Raw genomic sequence first — 17,921 nt, forward strand, 5'->3', positions numbered from 1 at the left:
GACACGACTAATCATGCCCCCACCTAATACGCCATTTTGTAACTTGTAACACCTAATACGAAATTTTTACATAATGACAGTATTCTGCTAGTGTAGCCCTTTCATTTGATACCCATATTGAGGGGTTTAAGGAAAAATATGTAATCCGCCATTTTGTATCGGCGGCCATCTTAGATTTATAATGTCATTGATTTTATTATATTGTATTGTCATCTAAATTAAATGTGTGTACCAAATTTCAGATCAATCTGACAACGGGAAGGTGCTTAAATTTCAATTTCTAATTTTAACCCAAATAAATAAAAAACAAATTCCGTACAGGTCGAGCTAAATAAAACCGTTTAAAAAAACACCTCAAGAAAACGAAGAAGTGAATAGTGATACTGAATTCAACCTTCATTGTTATGTATATAAGTATGCCTTTATTATTTATTCGTAGGTATGCCTACGATCACGCAGTTTTCATTATTCGATCTATTTCTAAAATAAAATCTCTTTGAATGAAATATCACAGATACTAACACTGTTTTAGAAATATTGACATTAATTGACAAGAACTTGACGTTGGTACATGAAGAATATGACGATTAGACTGGAACTCACATAACAAAAACAGTAAAATAAAATAAAATTAAAATGATTCCAGTGCATGGTTTGTTCGATTATACAAAGTAATTTGGTGTTTTTTTTTAAAAACAACTTTATATTTCTTTAGAATTGTAACAACTATCCAATGATTATTTTGTTAGCATCAAAGGGTTTTTTTGATAAAGCTGTAAGGGCTAAAACTAAAACTCTAAAACGTTTAATAAATTCTAGTAAAATTTCTTCTTGGCAGACTCTTGAATTTTGTACTAAAAAGTATTTTATAATTTAAGTCGGATTTGCCATACACAATTGGGAAATAGTTGAGGTTCTCCGACTTTGTAAAATATCGAGGACTTGTCGGGTACATGTACACACCTACGTAGGTATTACGTAGCCGGTAACTTTGTGAAATTTATAACGGGAACATCATCATTATCATCTTCTCAGCCTGTCCACTGTCCGGTGTCCACTGTCCACTATCCACTGCTGAACATAGGCCTCTCCAATTGATCTCCAGTGCGGCCGGTCCAATGCCACCTGCATCCAACGGGAACGTTCATCCTAAAAAACTTTGTATGTGTTCTAGGTTCCAAAGTTTTTGACACAGCTTTAAACACATGTTTGCATCTCAGAAAATGACTTCAATAAAAAAACGATGAACAGGTAAACACAAAAGGATGCCTTCCAAAAAGAAAAAACTTTCAAAAAGAAAGGTAATTCATTTCTTTGGTAATACAATGTTAATAAAAATATTTTTATCATTTCATTTTAAAGTGATGTCCGTTCTATTCCATAGGTAAAAGTTAAATCTGATTTACTTAGTAAAGGAAAACTGAAATGCTGTCATAACGAAACTAAATGTACAACATCGAATAATTTTGAAAAAACGACACCGACTTCCACTGGAGTAAGTTTCTTTTAGCTTCCAGCTTATTTTTTTGTATTTACTTTTAAAAGGATCGATTTTATTTAAATCCTCCAGTATAAACATTTGATGGGTAGTATTATCGAGTGTTAAGAATTGCGAAGCGTAAACAATCATGCGTTCTGGTTTAAAAAGTGTGGCAGTCATTTAATGTACATTTCAATTGTGATTTCGACCACACATCTTAAGGAGGCGTTCGCGTTGTGATATCTATGGGCCTCGGTAACAATTTAAAACCAACATAACACGAAATAAATAAATGAGCTCTAAATTTCATTAAATAATAAAAACTTTTCTTCGACATTTAAGCTAGAACACGTAATGGACATCGAACATTTTGGTTTGATCCACTTAGTCTGGTAGTATATGGTACAGGTCCATCTCTATTACTGTGATAAACTAAAATGTGTTTTATCATAACTATCTCTCCTTTTCTTTACAGATTAAGAGTTCTTTAGACGAAGGAGGACTTAAACGAATCCTTTCTCCTTTTAATAAATTTGCAAATACATCATCAAATCCTCGGAAAAACACGGTCATTAATAGCCCCTATCGGTGTATTGGACTATCATCTAAAGAAAAAAGTTATATTATAAGTAACTGCCAAGCAAGATCTACAAGGTATTCGAAATTGAAAAATATTGCATTAAACGCTATTCAGAATCGCAAAATATTTTCTATCTATGGCCCATGCAATACTATCAGAAAATTATTATTGCAAAGAGGCTGGGTCGAAAAAATTAATCCAGATCATATGAATTTGCTTAAATTAAGAAACGGAAATGTTTCGAACAAGACCGAAATACACGGTGAACTTGAAAGATTGCTGTTATCAAACCTAGTTGAAAGCTATATACCGAATTTCGTTTGGTACAATAAAGAAAACGTTCAAAATTCAAATATAAATGTGAAAAATGAAAACATAACTGTCTGTAACAAATTAAAAATTGATACAGCTTGGACAACAAAACAAGGCCTATGTTCGTTGATAAAACAAAAAGACTGGTTTTACATAGAGAACACTGCAGATGTAATCGTTCCTCGCACTTACAATAGTTACGAAGGCGGTGAAACCGAAGCATTTGTGAATGACTACAAAGTAACTGCGTGCACCGGTTTACTCAAGTGGATACTTTCAATGGTCGCTAACGAGAAGGCGGTGTTTTGTGAGACTGGAAAGATTTCTTTGAACGTTATGGTGTTTGCATTAAATAGATGTAAAGAATATCTGTTCCAAAAACAACATCTAGACATCGATCGCTCTCTGAACAGCGTAAATTCAAATCAATGGAATAACTTCTTGAAAAAATATTATCGCATTGTCTCCAGAAACGAACTATTTCATCTTACTAAAGAAGAAAAAATACCAATTTATTTAAGCTATGCCCAATTTTTACTGAAGGAAATACAAAAGTATCGACCGCAAATTATTTGTGAAGGGTATAACAACGTTTGGATTCTGAAACCTGCTCATTGCTCTAGAGGTAGAGGAATACGGATTGCTTCCAAATTAGGAGTAATTAATGATTTAATAGCTAAAGCTAATAGCAAATATGTTATTCAAAAGTATATTGGTGAGAATTTGAAATATTTAAATTATGACATTTATGTAATTAATGTTATTCTATCATTACCAATAATTTACTTACAGAAGAGCCTATGTTAATACACGAAACAAAATTTGATATAAGGCAATATTATTTGATTACCAGTACATATCCTTTGATTATTTGGATATATAAAGACTGTTATTTGAAGTTCAGCTCTCAGAAATATAACCTTGGAAACTACCATGAATCTATACATTTAACTAACAACGCCGTGCAAAGGAGATATATGAACTGTGAAGAGCGCCATCCCGATCTACCCAATAACAATATGTGGGATTTGGGTACCTATAAAGATTATTTAAAGGCAATCGGCAAACCCTCGGTGTGGGATGATTTAATATATCCCGGTATGAAAAAGACAATCACAGGTGTGATGCTTAGTAGCCAAGAAACAATGCCGGCTTGCAAGAATCGCTTTGAACTGTACGGTTGCGATTTCCTACTGGACAAAGATTACAAGCCTTGGTTAATCGAAATCAATGCATGCCCTGATCTCAACAGTACCACACGAGTCACCGCGAAAATTTGTCCGGCCGTTTTAACTGATGTCATTAAAGGTTTGATATAAATATCGAAGTAATAACAATGTTTAGTGTTTTTGTTCGGGACCTATGAGGTCGTGCCTCTTTTATCTGATTGAATCGAAACTTATGAAAGTTATCGCGCGAATATATATATAATATAAAATACTAGCTGTACCCGTCCGTTTCGCTGGGCATTTAAAATTAACATTATTATTTTTCACCCCCACAAAGATTCTCATCATTAACGCCCCCGCAACTGGTGTAGGGAGTCCAACACTCATATAAATATTAGCCTATCCATTAAATACATATATTTTCTACATGGATACCAAGTTTCAAGTCAATCGGATGCATGGTTCAGTAGTTATAACGGAACATCCGTAAAAACCACTGTAGATTTATATATTAGTATAGATAGTATAGATATGTATGGTATAAAAATTGGTGTTTCTCGTACAATGTTTTTCTACTTATTCGTTGGTAGCCTAGGCGGCTATTCCAGCTATGCCGGAAAGGTTAGGTGAGCTAACGGCCTCAACCTGAGAGAATTTGCTAACTCTAGCCCTAGGAAGAGCAGTGCTTCGCAGAATCAACCACCAGAATTGCGACCTCGTACATTCAACGACGCTTACAGAAAAACTGTTCTGGTTTTACCCACCTAAAAATGCGTTAGTACATATATTATTTTTATTCCAGTTGTGATAGATTATGCTGCTGACAAAAATGCTTCGACCGGCAATTTCGAATGTGCATACCGACAGACAATAACCACACCTAATTACGGCGGAGCTGCTGATTTTATAGTTAAAGGTTTTCCTGTACCTCACGATTATTTCTATAAAGGAAATATAAAATTAGAAGAATCCTTTGAAGACATTGATATGAATAAGCCACGAGACGTTCAAGCTGTATTGAAGAAATTAAAACGGTTTTATAACAGTAGTAACTGTACTGACAGAAAGTTACCTCTAGATAATAATGAGTTGTATTGTGACAAAGACGATATTAATAGAAAATCATCACATAAAACCGTGAGATCGTTTCTCGATGATGACGCTGAAAATTTGTTCATAAATGATGAACGGAAGGAAATGGAGACTGATTTAGAAAATTTCCCGAATTTCAAATCGCATTTATTCGATAATTATAATTTGTGTTCTGAAACATCTTTGACTCGCTTAAGAAGTACTAAAAGTCTGACTAATATTAAAACACTGATGAAAGAATCAAACGAAACGTTTTTTGGTTCAGCACATTTTGAATCGGATCGGTTGTTTAGTTTTACTAAATTAGACGAAGTTTGTTCTCTGAGTCCCAGTTTAATGGATTATTGAATCTATAAGAAAAAAAAAAGATTAATTAAAACTCTCATGCGTTTATTTTATTTTTAAAATATTTTAACATTCAATTTATTCCATAAAACATCACTGTTTTTGAGCTCACCTACTAGTTAACGTTACGCTGGCATAATAGTCTCTCTAGAGTTTAGACCATCAGCTTATGTAAGAAAAAAAAACTGAATACTATGTGGGCTGTGAAAACCTTTACCTGCTTATACCAAATAGTTTTACCAGTGTGTTTAAAGAAATAGTTGATTATAGTCGGATTTTTTATTAGACGAAGTAAACTGACGTTTACTGTGTTGTCAGTTTTTGATGAAATAAAAATAGTGTTGTGATAAAGTGAACGATTGAAAAAACTCCTGAATTAATGAAATTGCCTCGATTGTCTAGTGAATAGTTAGTGTGCCGAACTGCCGATATCGGGCACGGGGTTCGAATTTTAGCCGTGCTTTGTACATACCAACGAGTTTTCGACGAAACATTATGTTCCTATGGTATCTACCTGTACTGAATACCGAGTGTTTTAAACATTAAGAAAAACATTGCGAGGAAGCTTGTAAGACTGTCCTATTTCCAATGCATCATATAGTTGAAACTATAGATGTATAAAATATAACAATTATAGGTACATAGGTAATGAAAATAAAAAAAACTGATTGTAGTTACATACTACTAGTAACATATTATTATATTGGATCACTTTAATACAATTTTATTGTAAAATATAAATAATATTCTTTTATAGTTTGAAATTAATGAGTAACTCTTCACACTCATTGTTCATTTATGTGATTGAACGAGAACTGAACGCATCACTATTACTTTAAATATAGCAACATTATTACACAAAGTGACATTAGCTACTGTCAGCTGGCTTCGTCTAATTAAAAATCCGACTATAAGTTTCACAGCGATGACATATAATTTATTTCTTAGATTTTGTTGTTATTCATTACTGTCAAGGAACCTTTTTTAAAGTTATTTCGTTAAGATTTACTAGCTTAGCAGGTCGGTACTGTAATGTATCTATTTTTTCATTTGGTTTCGAATGTGGGGAACACAGATTATACACTTAATATTTGAGAGAATTCTAAGAAACTACACCTGGCAACTCTCATTATCATGTCAAAATTGCAAATATAATCTGTACGTACCTACTTGATAAAATGCGTGATCCGACCATGTTAGTTTATTAATTCGTAATATTTCGTAAATACAATCTAGTTTTTACACGCGACTGTTAGCACTTGACCAAGCTTGCTAAAAATATGGGACGCTCAAGGTCACGGAGTAAATCGCCTAGAAGACATCACAAAAGTAGTAAACACTCGAGGAAAAAGAGCCGATCAAAAGACCGCTCAACATCACGCAGCAGAAACTCCAAACATGCTGATAAAACGAGAGAACGTAGTTCTAAGTCAAGGTAAGGTTGTTCTCCTACATAAACGTATAAAAACATTAAAATTAACCTAACAATTTTAATTGCTTAATCAATGTAATTTTTAGAAAAAGGTCACATTCTATATCGTCGTCTAGCAGTAGCGATGCATCGTACGATCATTCGAACAACAGAAAAAAATCCAAAGGCCGTAGCAAAATGGACGAAGTCGATAGACTAGCCGAAATGGAAAGACAAAGACGTATAAGAGAAGCTGAACAAAAGGTGATTACAACAAAGTATTTATATTATTACATTTCAGGATCCCTTAGCAGAATGCATGGAATGTCTATGTGCTGAGCGGTTAACCAATGTGCATATTTCTCTTCCAAACTGAGCTTAGGTTTATTTTTTAGCCGTCAGTGTAAGTCTGTAAATGGACAGTGTTAATGCTACTTTCCTTAAAAAAACATTAATCACATGAATTTGCTAACTAGAACTATTGCTTAGTTTAACAAGGCTTGTATAAAGCTTAAGGCTAGGGATTTTAAGAAAACACTTCAAAATAAATGATGTCATTAAAAGACTTGTTAGTAATTACTTTTAAAAAATATTTCGCAATCCCTCATGGCCTTAAATTGTCTTATAAATTTAAAATGTAATATTTTTATTGGAACTGTTTCAATGGAGAATTCAACTAGTGCTCACCCAAATTAATTAATTCTCAGGGTAACATGGTGTTGAGTAACTTTATTTTCATATTCCTCAATAATTGTGACCATTCACAATTAGGTACGATGTATGCTGGCTCTCGTGTCTCCCTTTGAAGGCATTAACCCTTTTAGTGCTGAATTTTTTTACGTATTTTAGAAATTGTGAAAGGATTTTTGAAAAAAGTTACCTTAGAAAAAATTAAACTAAAAAAACTCAAAAATCAAAAAATACTAAATTCACTGAAAAATAATTTTAAATAGCTATAAATGTTATTAACTTAATAAACACATTATACATGCAGGTGCTAAGATATACTATAGAATACTATCTAGATATACTATAGAAGCTAGGTCATACCAGTTGATAGATACCTAATGGCTAATACCTATAATCAAACATAGTGCAGTTTTTCAGTTAGTATTCTAATGCTTCACATTTTATACACATTAATAGAGAATCTATCTATCAACAGTTCACACTCAAAGATAAGTAGTAACTTAATGGGATACATCACTTTTTGGTGTAAATAGGTGATACTTTCATGTCATGAACAACTAACCATATAAGCCAGTATTAAAGATGGTCATTGCCACCATAAACACTAGCCATATAAGCTGTTCAATTTTACTATCTTGATTAATTATTCAATTCACGTTGTGAGAATTACACTGTCCTTATTGAGCCATTGAATAGATTTTTATTTTTAAATAATGAGTAGAGCTTGCCAAGCTCTCAATACCAAAAGACCACTTTGCTGCAAAACAGACAGAATCAGACAACATCCATCTCTATAAGACATTATAAGAAACCAAAAAGTAACTATGTTATTATTATAATAAAGGTAGTGGAAGAAGAAGCTGCAAAAAGAATAGAGTTGCTTGTGAAAAAAAGAGTTGAAGAGGAGTTAGAAAAAAGAAAAGATGAAATTGAACTAGAAGTGGCAAAAAGAGTGGAGGAAGCCAAGCGCAAGATGGAAAAAGAAATGATGGAAGAATTAGAAAAACAACGAGAACAACAAAGACGAGAAGAACAAGCTAGACAGGTAATTAACTTTTGTGTTATAGTCGTGTGCAAACGCAATGGAGGTTGCATTTGCACATGAAGTCACTGCATAAACAACATGCTCTTCACTATACAATAAAACAAATGTGAATTCATTGTGTTATATGTCAACACATTCAAAGAAACTAATAGTATTATTTCGATCATATCTGTTAAAGGTCCGGTCAGGTGTAGTTCGAGTGCTTACAAGAGTATATTTTTTGATGTAATTTTTAACTGACACGTTTCGGAGGCCAATGCTTCCACATAAATATTAAAACTATCTATATATTTATGCACCAACGACGCGGTTAACCCGTTACCTGCCCTTAAGTATGAACGACATGAGTGCGTCAGCTAGCATTTTTAAATTTGTTCGCTTGACTGTCCTTGGCAGTCACGTAGTGTATAAGTCAGGTCAGAAGACTGATCAAGAGCCTGAAGCCCTAAGAATTTTATGGAGACGCTGCTTGAGGATCCTGTCGAGCTAAAGGTATTTCTTGAATTTTTTGTATAACTACACATATTTCTGTTTAAAAGAAAACTCCTATGTTGACACAACAAAATTAAATATATAAATACAGTTTATGAGCAGATCAAAGCAATATTTTCGTAAGACTCAAACAAGTCTGCATCATGCAGTGATCCTTTAGGACTCAAAAATATTGAATATTTAGTTCAGACAAGCCATCATTAGGGGAGCATACTTATTCTTACAAACATATTAGGTATTATTTGATGTAAATGTGTTCTTGAACTTAATTCTTTTTATTAACTCATGGTTTTCATTGAACAGGAGGAGGAGACTCGTAAAAGGAAAGAACTAGAAGACATCATGGCGGAAAATAACAAAAAAATTGAAGAAGCACAGCGCAAGCTGGTAATTACTTATACTTAATCTTACCATTCTGCTAATAATTTGTTCACACATTCTGAGTACATTCTAAAAGTAGTTAATGTCTCTATTATGTATTTATACACATATTTTAAGACACCAACCTAACTAATTCGAAAACAGACTCAATAAATCTAGAAACTTAAATTTGAGATTTGTTGGGTAACATAAATATTTAAATTTTCAGGCGGAAGAGAGATTAGCGATGATCGAAGAACAAAGAAAAATGGATGAGGAACGACAAAAACTGAAAAAAGAACAAGAGAAGCGGATAAAAGAGGAACAAAAGAAGATTCTCGGCAAGAACAATTCACGGCCAAAGTTGTCGTTTAGTTTGAAACCACTCTCATGATTCTGAAAAAAAACATTATATTTCAGATGGACGGACACTTAATGCAGTTAAGTAGTTTAGTAAATTTTTAATACCTTAGTAGATCGTCTTTATACATAGTTTGCTAGGAAAGGAAACATATAATCAAATGATTCAAGTTTTAATTTACATCTTTACATTTTAAATTATTGATAATTCTGAGGTCATTCAACAGTTTGGCATGCCCTGACAGGATCCCCCGGTACATATTGCTTTGAAATAAAAGATTACTACTTCTGTGAAAACAAAAAATTTTTTTTTTTGCTCACTGATACCGACTTTAAAGTTACTTAAGAGCATTTGACATTAATTTTTGAACCTTTCATGTTGTTTTCTATTCTAGATTGTTTTTAACATTGTGTTGTGACATTTATCTTTATGGATACATTTCATATATTGAAAATCTATAATTTTAGTATTCAGCTTTGATTCGTCTCAAGATGTACCATTACTAATTTATTTAGTTGACTTTATGAAGTTGTAAGGAAAAAGATTGGGTCATAATATTAAAATAACGGATTTCATCTAATTGCCTTTAAGAGATGCCTCATTAAATATTATATTGGTAAACCTGTGAAATACATACTAATTAATAATTTAGTAGGCAGTGTTGTAATATTGATACCTTATTGATACTGTACCTTATTTCTTTATCAAAAATGGTGAATTAGTGTGTGATGTGAAAATATCCATAGAGTTTTGGTACAAACTTAAACTTACATAAGGAATATAAGTAAGAGCCTTATTGTTATTAGTTGCTCTTAAGCCTTTCAATAATTATGTTTGAATATAGGATTCAAAATGAAATGGGGATTTTGTCAAAAAGTGATTGAAACAAATATTTTTTTTATTAAAAACCTGCGAAACTATAAAAATATGTTTGTGGAAACCGAATCCAAATTGGTTTGTATGATTATGTAAAAATTACTTGAGTTGAAATGGCATTGAGCACAATGGGGAATAAATTTTTTTTTTATCAAATATAATATAATAATATGTATTATTATATGCGAGAAAAATCGTTACAAATACTTAGATTATAAGAAACACAAGGGAAAGATTTACAACTGACAGAGGTCTTGGTTCATTACGCAGACTGTCCAAATGTTTTATTGGGGTGGCTGGATAGCGGATCTTCCAAATAAATACCTTGCCCCTTAGCTGAGATGGATTATCCAAAGGTGTTTCTGAACTTGTACACACACATACGCAAGAATAAAGTAAATTTATCCCTAGTCCGATTCGTGTTTTCGGATGAATTCTATTTTTTGCGAATATAACTACAGCTACAATCACGTTAACAGTTCCAGAAATGCGGTAAAATGTATTTATTGTATGTTTTAGTATGTTTGTACTGTAAAATACATAAGTATCGGCCCTTTTATATACCTACGCTTGTATTATGCGGCTTTTTTCTATTGAAGTTTCGTTGTAAGAATACTGCCCGTTCCGTAGTTTACTGGTATTCTACGAGTAATGCTAACGTCGGTAATGTAACCACCGACTGCTTACTTCTGCCGCAAGGCAAGCGGTTCGGTTCGAAGGTTGAGTCGGCGGTGATACCACGTTTATATAACTCACATTTCGACGCGTATCTCTAGGTGAATGATGGTGTTCACCTTATTTATGTCGATGGGCTTCGGTAACCATTTAGTGGTAGGCGACTTCGGTTCACTAAACTAAGCAACAAAAAAATGAGGGAATTCAATAATGACCTACTTAGTTGATTTAAACCTATCATTCTTGTTTTTTTTAACAGATTGTAACAACAACGCCCTAATTATAAAAGAGAATATTGCCATTTTAAATATGGAGTAGATAACAGTGGTGTGTTGGATACATTTGCTTTATTACGTCATAACTGATGCAACATTTTATTATCTTCACAACACTCTTCTTCTGATTTAAAAAAATTCTAAGTAATTTATTTCTGAAAATGTTTGTAATTCTTCTGACTTAACATAACGTATCGCCTTAATAAAACAGTAAAATAATTGATTTTACAAGATTTTTGTCGATATTGTAATTTTTAAGCTTGTTGAATAAAAAATATATACAAATGAATCATTGTCATGAAATTATTTAGTTTGCACATTAATTCATTAAACACATCTAAGACATTTTAGATTGATAAGTTTTAAATAAAGGTCCTTAACAAAATAATTGTGTTTTTTATCTTTTCATCATCATCATCATCATCATCAGCCTGCGGCAGTCCACTGCTGGACATAGGCCTCCCCCAAAGCTCGCCACTGAACCCGATCCTCGGTTCCACGCATCCAGTTACTGCCAGCTGCCCTGCGCAGGTCGTCGCTCCATCTAGCAGGAGGGCGTCCTACACTACGTTTGCCTAAACTGCTACCGTAGCCAGGGATAGTAAAGCGGGTTGGCGATCGCAGTGCTCGGTGCCTTGCACCGGTAATGCTGCTGCCCGTTACCGGCCAGGAGATTTCCGCACCGAGCGGTTTTGTTGATGGTTATTTCGCCATCTATCGGTCGCCAGAGCCCTGTCCGTCAATCAGCAGGATGCACCACGTGCAGGTAGGGTTCGCATTTGAGACAGTGTGGTGTTAATTTGCCCCATTACATCCCTTTATCTTTTAAATTAACCCTTTTGAAAAAATGAAATTGAAGAGTCGGAAATTCGAGCAATGTGTTCTCCCTGTGATGGTGTATGGGGCCGAGGCATGGACGCTCACAAAGTAAATTATGACCAAAATCCAAGTCACGCAAAGAGCCACGGAATGGGTTATGCTAGGCGTTTCTCTACGGGATACATTGCACAATACCGAAATCCGCAGAAGAACTGGTTTGACTGACATAGTCAAAGTAATTGCTCGGAAAAAGTGGAAGTGAGCCGGCCACATATGTCGTCGCACTGACAATCGGTGGGGCACAAAAGTACTGGACGTCGTAACGTGGGCAGACAGCCAACGAGGTGGACCGATGAACTGGTGAAAGTGGTTGGTAGAGACTGGATGAGAAAGGCAAGAGATCGAAGAGACCTACACTCAGCATTGGGTGGACACGGATTGAAGAAAAGAAAACCTTTTATTAAATTATATTTGAAAAATAAAATTTGTGTACCTATGTCCCTATGTATGTACATTTTGAAATAATTTTGTGTTAATACCATAGACAATGCACTTAATGTTATTACTATTAACCTGATGAATGACTTTTTTGCGCTGTAATGCCACTTTGGCAAGGATTTGGAATGGATTTATGTTGTCAATAAAACGTATCTTAAATAATAATACGACTTTAATGGATGGATATATTGAACAAAATCGCAGTTCATGCGTTTTGGAGTTTTTCCGGAAGAACGAAAAAATGGAGATTCTATTGCAATTTGAATTTTTCATATTATTTTTATTTTCATCCGACACTGTGGTTTCACTTTTCGTATGGAATGGCTTGGGCTGTTCCCGTTGTCTGTTTATAGACAGTATAAAACAATTTTTATTGGAGTTTTTGGTGGGAGAGGGGCGAAGTTGTCTGAATTATTTATTTTGTGAATTTAGTATTTGTTCGGGTTTCAATCTGTTATAACAAAGTCGCCGAATGTGGCTTCTTGTGTTCATCCGGAAACTCTACCAAGGTTTCAGTAAATAACTGACAGTTTACTAACACTTTCATTTACTCCATCTCATCACGTTTCATTTAATTTCATCCCAATTGATCTCAAATTTAACATCATCAATATCGACATGTCATGTCGGTTAATATTATTATTTTTCATATTACAAAGTATCCTCTCAGTGAAACCTGTAAAAACACTAAATTTAAAAATAAAATGGCTTCTTGCGACGCTATTATTTCTACAACCAAAGTTCATATTTTATTCTTCTATTATTTTAAAATAACGTTCCATGTTTTATGATAAATAAAATGCAGTTGAATTAAATTGAATGATTTATCTGAAATATTGATTGTTGATCTGTTTGATTGTGTCACATTAGTACACTTAAAAATATTACACAATTCATAAGTCACCATTATTGCCCGTTGAAATCTAAAGAACCACTAGTTTAAAAAAATAAAACAACCAACATGATTTCAGTTCTCTCGTACCAGCCACTTAGCACAATTCTTTTTTTTATATTTGAGAGATTACTTGTGGCCCGGAGGCCTTTCCAGTTTCACCAGGACAGGCGGGCGAGCAAAGGCTCAGCCAGGAGGCGTGTGATTTGCTAACAGCTACCCGAGCGTGTCCAAAGGAGACCCAACAACTCAAGAGTAACTGCTTCGCGAATGAAAGCACAGCTCGAGTTAAGTCGAGTTAATCAACTCTACTCTAAAGTCCTGTTTGTGGTACAAAGTCTTAATTGATTTTGTGAATTAAGTGATTTTGTTTTATTTTGTCTATTTAGTTTTTCTTCAGGTTTAAATGTGTAATAACGGTGGTTTATTAACTGTTTAATATCTGTGAAAGTGCACAAATGTGAGAAAATGACACAAAGTCGCTGGACGTAACTTCTCGGGATCCTCCAAAAAGTCCACTGAAAAAATCTCAGTAAATGTCCACCATTTTACTGATATTTCATCCCATATTATTTCATTTAATTTCATCCCAGTTCATTAATGTTGCAATTTAATTATCTTCATTTCAATTGATTTCACTCCATATTATCATTTTTCATAAAAATAAGAATATATATTAAAATAAGACATGACTTAAAGGTCTTAGTCACCAGGCCATAAAATCCCTTTAAAAAAAAATCAAGTGTATTATCTATGGTACAAAGTGCAAAATGCCAACGAAACCATTCCATAATTATTATTCATAATATAATTAAATGAATTAGCACCAACTAATGGTCCTTCCTATTTCTGCTGCCTAGCTATCATATATGTTAAGTTTTGATCAAAACAGTCGGTATTAAGTCTCGTACTATCACACACACACCTCAGATAATAAAATTGTCTCGAGTGGGTGGAAGTATTTATGTTTTGCAACTCAGCGTATTATATGCTTATTGTCAAGTGGGCCCGAACTAGTTTTTTGGAATGATCAATCAGTCATGCTTTCCTGTTTAAATAAAATACAGCACAATTGATCTCACATCCAAAGTTAGATGATGGCATTCACGTTTTGTTTCCTGGTGTTTGATAGCTAAGTTACACCAAGTGGCCTGTGAACACGTTCATCCTTCTACCCAATATAAAATAATGTTTTTCTTTTTGTAGACAAAGGTTTGATAATGACAAAATTTTATGGAAAAATTATAAGGAGCACTAAAATGTCTGAAACATGAAAATATTGATGCACTATATTTGAACCAGAACGTGTTATGTAATATATTAATTTGTAAGTAAGATTACATTAACACTAAATTTTTCATGGTCGTATTTTTTCAATATTTGTTACATACTTAAGATACTTTGTTTCTCCGTTTCAGAAGAGAAACTGATTCAGCAAGGAACGTGAACTCTCAAGGGATCTTAATTTTTTTTAAATATGATTATAATTGATAAATTAATAATTGAAATAGTTCATAAGAACTAAATTGATGCCAATTTTGTTTTAAAATAGGTTGTTTAGTTCTTATAGTTATAGTATTACGTTTGAATAGTTGTAATTAGTAAGTTAGTAATATATGAAAATACTGATATAAATTTTTGTAAATAACCTTTTGTAAATTCTACGAGAAGATGATTTTAATTAATGATCAAAAGTCAACGGTCTTTAAAAGCATTATTTGCAATTATTTAGATTTACTGTGGAATATATTTGCTAAGTTGTGTTTTCTGTATGAGCAGATATAAATGAAAATGCCCAAACATGATTATGTTTCTTACATTTTCATTATGTGAAATCAATATGCTTGTGACTGAGTATATTAATAATTTATTAAAACTTAAGTGATAGACAGCAACCCCTATGGCACTGCTGAAGTTTATAAGCACTGGTGACCACTTATCACGGGCCGGGTTGCGTGCTCGTCTGCTGTTGAGTGCAATAAAAATTTTCGAAACCCTTTCTATTATTTAGATGTAATATTAGTGTACATTTAATTTGGATTAAAAGATAAATTTACATTTTATGTTTGCATGTGTATGTTTATAATTCATTTGCATGTAACGAACACCAGTTTCTTTTTTAACAAAATGTAAACTAATGGTTTGTAATGAATGTAATTAACTTTAAGATGATTTTCTTTCAATCTGCTGTTTGTTTCATCTAGTATTACCAAAGCTAAAGCATCAGAAACGTCAGAATAGAAATAATTTAGATAGGGAATAAAAGTATAACTAATGTAATCATGTCTAAGATTACTATAAGCGTCATTAAGTACAAACTATCAATATTTAAGAGTACTTTAAATCATCATTACATGTTTTAAACATTTTTTGTTTTTCAAATCATGTAATAAAACGTTTGTGCAGAACAAAATGTCACATGTTATGAACATGATTGTGGGTTAATCGTTTCTTAAATTTCTAAATGTTTATAAGAATGCTAAGAATAATTTAGTATTCACTTTAGTGTGTGTATTATCTCTACAATGCTAGTATAAATGACAATTATTGTATGACGAAGCATAGGTAGTGTTTATAGATGTAATATTTTCATACAAGGTCATGATCTGTCACGATCAACTTTAAGCAAGTACTGCTATAGTTAAGAAACAAATTTATTAAATTTAATTCAAATTGTCTACTATGTTTGTAATGGAAAGCTGACATGTTTATATTTCGCACAAATGACTTAAGTGACATTGAATGATTTGATTATCTAGACTTAATTAACTTTTAGATAACTTTCGATTTAATATTATTAAGTACTCTAGTAGGATTAATCTAGAGGAGTTATTGTTATTCGAAATTTTATACAATTGTACGTTCATACTATCTTTTAACAGTAAATTGTTTGTAATATAGGGAAATTAAATAGCTTACAGAGAATTACAGCTTTTTATTTAAAAAAACTGTTTTCTCTCTGTATGAAAAGGTCTTATCGATTAGAATGCTGAACACAATCAAACGTTCTTTAATATTTCATAAGTACTACCGGGAATTTCAGCGATTCTAAACGATAAGATTTTTTCATAAAGAGAGTTAATTATAAAAAATATTAAAATTACTAAAAAAGCCACCTGGTGGGGGGTAGGGAGATTAATAATCGACAGCAGCGACGCCTGCTGTCCTGGGCTCTAACTAAAGCAAAAATAAAAATGAGAGTTGCGCATCTATCTCAAATATATTAAGTGTATAATCTATGAACGAAACGATCGGGCATGTTTAAGTAAGATTAAGTAAAAATAAATACGTATACATGTATTAAATATTAACATTTAAGAATTATGTGTATTGCATTGACTTTTTAAAATAAATACATAAGTAAACATGGCTGAAATTTTAAAAGGATTATTATTAGGGGTGTTGTCTCAAAAGTGTTACAACGAATACTTTCTAAAGTACAATTTTCTTGATGGTAATTACTATTCTCATGTAGATAATTGTATGGTAAGCTATTTTTTTTAATCCGGATTAATGTTTTCCAGTACCATGTTTCAAATCCACACTCAGCAAAGGTCTCGGAATCGGCATCATTCTAGGGTCCATACTGGTAAAAGTGCCACAAATTTTCAAAATTTTACAAAGTAAGAGTGCCGAAGGAATCAATATTTATGGAGTTTATCTGGAGTTGTTTGCTATCACTGCGAACTTTGCTTATAGCTATGTAATGGGTTTCCCATTCAGGTATAAACAAATAAACATTATTTAGTTTTTTTTTAGTGTGGCTAGAAAAAGTAGGTACATACTTAGTAAAAAATTAAAAATAATGAATTTTATTTCATATAAACAGTGTGAATCAAAAATTTAATAACTTATTTTAGTACTGATTTTTTATTAATTCAATGTTTAATTTTTATTTTTAGTGCATGGGGTGAAGGAACATTTTTAGCCATCCAAACGGCAATGATAGCAGCTTTAGTACTCCATTATGGTGGCGCTCCAATGAAGGGCGGAATATTTCTGTCTGTTTACTGTGCAATAGTCTCAGTTTTAGTAAGTGGTTATACCTCCACTGATATATTATGGACCATGCAGGCTGTCACTGTTCCTATCATTCTCATAGCCAAGGTTAGTTCAATAACATTAATTAAATTATGTACAAGCAAAAATGTAATTTTATTATAAAAGCATAAAACATTTTTTTTTTCAGTCAATCCAAATAGGAACGAACTACAAAAATGGCAGCACTGGTCAACTGTCGTTTATAACCTGCTTTCTGTTGTTTGGAGGTAGTGTAGCAAGAATCTTCACATCAATTCAAGAAACTGGAGACTCCATTATTATTCTGACCTACTGTGTTTCAACCATTGCCAATGGTGCTATTGTTTTACAAATGTTGTGGTACTGGAATGTTGAAAAGACAATTAAAGTAAAAGGCAAGAAAAAACCAAAGCGTGCTTAACACAATGGGTATTTCACCTTTCAACTCCCTTATAATTTAGCTGTAAAAATAAAATAAAGACATATTTAATTCAATTCCTTTTATTATCTTCATTACCATGAATCCTGT

General features: G+C 32.7%; 3 protein-coding genes across 3 annotated transcripts; all 3 read left to right on the plus strand.

The window, feature by feature from the left end:
- Positions 1–1,959: 1,959 nt before the first annotated feature.
- Positions 1,960–5,012, plus strand: LOC114247177 (tubulin glycylase 3A). The gene is made up of 3 exons (XM_028180055.2): positions 1,960–3,087; positions 3,165–3,680; positions 4,344–5,012. The coding sequence occupies exons 1-3, from the start codon at positions 2,268–2,270 to the stop codon at positions 4,979–4,981; spliced, it is 1,974 nt and encodes a 657-aa protein (XP_028035856.2). The 5' UTR covers positions 1,960–2,267; the 3' UTR covers positions 4,982–5,012.
- Positions 5,013–5,845: 833 nt separating this feature from the next.
- On the plus strand, positions 5,846–16,297 carry Arglu1 (Arginine and glutamate rich 1). The gene is made up of 6 exons (XM_089740214.1): positions 5,846–6,413; positions 6,497–6,653; positions 7,924–8,124; positions 8,920–9,003; positions 9,206–14,699; positions 14,791–16,297. Exons 1-5 carry the CDS (start codon positions 6,259–6,261, stop codon positions 9,368–9,370), a joined length of 762 nt encoding a protein of 253 aa, XP_089596340.1. The 5' UTR covers positions 5,846–6,258; the 3' UTR covers positions 9,371–14,699; positions 14,791–16,297.
- A 387-nt stretch (positions 16,298–16,684) lies between these two features.
- Positions 16,685–17,887, plus strand: LOC114247188 (mannose-P-dolichol utilization defect 1 protein homolog). The gene is made up of 4 exons (XM_028180076.2): positions 16,685–16,826; positions 16,897–17,095; positions 17,275–17,479; positions 17,562–17,887. The coding sequence occupies exons 1-4, from the start codon at positions 16,739–16,741 to the stop codon at positions 17,811–17,813; spliced, it is 744 nt and encodes a 247-aa protein (XP_028035877.2). The 5' UTR covers positions 16,685–16,738; the 3' UTR covers positions 17,814–17,887.
- The last annotated feature ends 34 nt before the right edge of the window (positions 17,888–17,921 follow it).

This window comes from Bombyx mandarina, chromosome 04 (genome assembly GCF_030267445.1).
Source record: "Bombyx mandarina strain Sakado chromosome 04, ASM3026744v2".
NCBI lineage: Eukaryota > Metazoa > Arthropoda > Insecta > Lepidoptera > Bombycidae > Bombyx > Bombyx mandarina.

Excerpts from the sequence above, each read along its gene's own strand:
- LOC114247177 (XM_028180055.2), top strand. The coding sequence starts at position 2,268 with ATGAATTTGCTTAAATTAAGAAACGGAAATGTTTCGAACAAGACCGAA. Across the intron at positions 3,088-3,164 it reads TGTTATTCAAAAGTATATTG|AAGAGCCTATGTTAATACAC; the intron begins GTGAGAATTTGA and ends ATTTACTTACAG. Across the intron at positions 3,681-4,343 it reads TTTAACTGATGTCATTAAAG|TTGTGATAGATTATGCTGCT; the intron begins GTTTGATATAAA and ends TTTTTATTCCAG.
- Arglu1 (XM_089740214.1), top strand. The coding sequence starts at position 6,259 with ATGGGACGCTCAAGGTCACGGAGTAAATCGCCTAGAAGACATCACAAA. Across the intron at positions 6,654-7,923 it reads TAAGAGAAGCTGAACAAAAG|GTAGTGGAAGAAGAAGCTGC; the intron begins GTGATTACAACA and ends ATTATAATAAAG. Across the intron at positions 8,125-8,919 it reads GAGAAGAACAAGCTAGACAG|GAGGAGGAGACTCGTAAAAG; the intron begins GTAATTAACTTT and ends TTCATTGAACAG.
- LOC114247188 (XM_028180076.2), top strand. The coding sequence starts at position 16,739 with ATGGCTGAAATTTTAAAAGGATTATTATTAGGGGTGTTGTCTCAAAAG. Across the intron at positions 16,827-16,896 it reads AAAGTACAATTTTCTTGATG|TACCATGTTTCAAATCCACA; the intron begins GTAATTACTATT and ends AATGTTTTCCAG. Across the intron at positions 17,480-17,561 it reads CTATCATTCTCATAGCCAAG|TCAATCCAAATAGGAACGAA; the intron begins GTTAGTTCAATA and ends TTTTTTTTTCAG.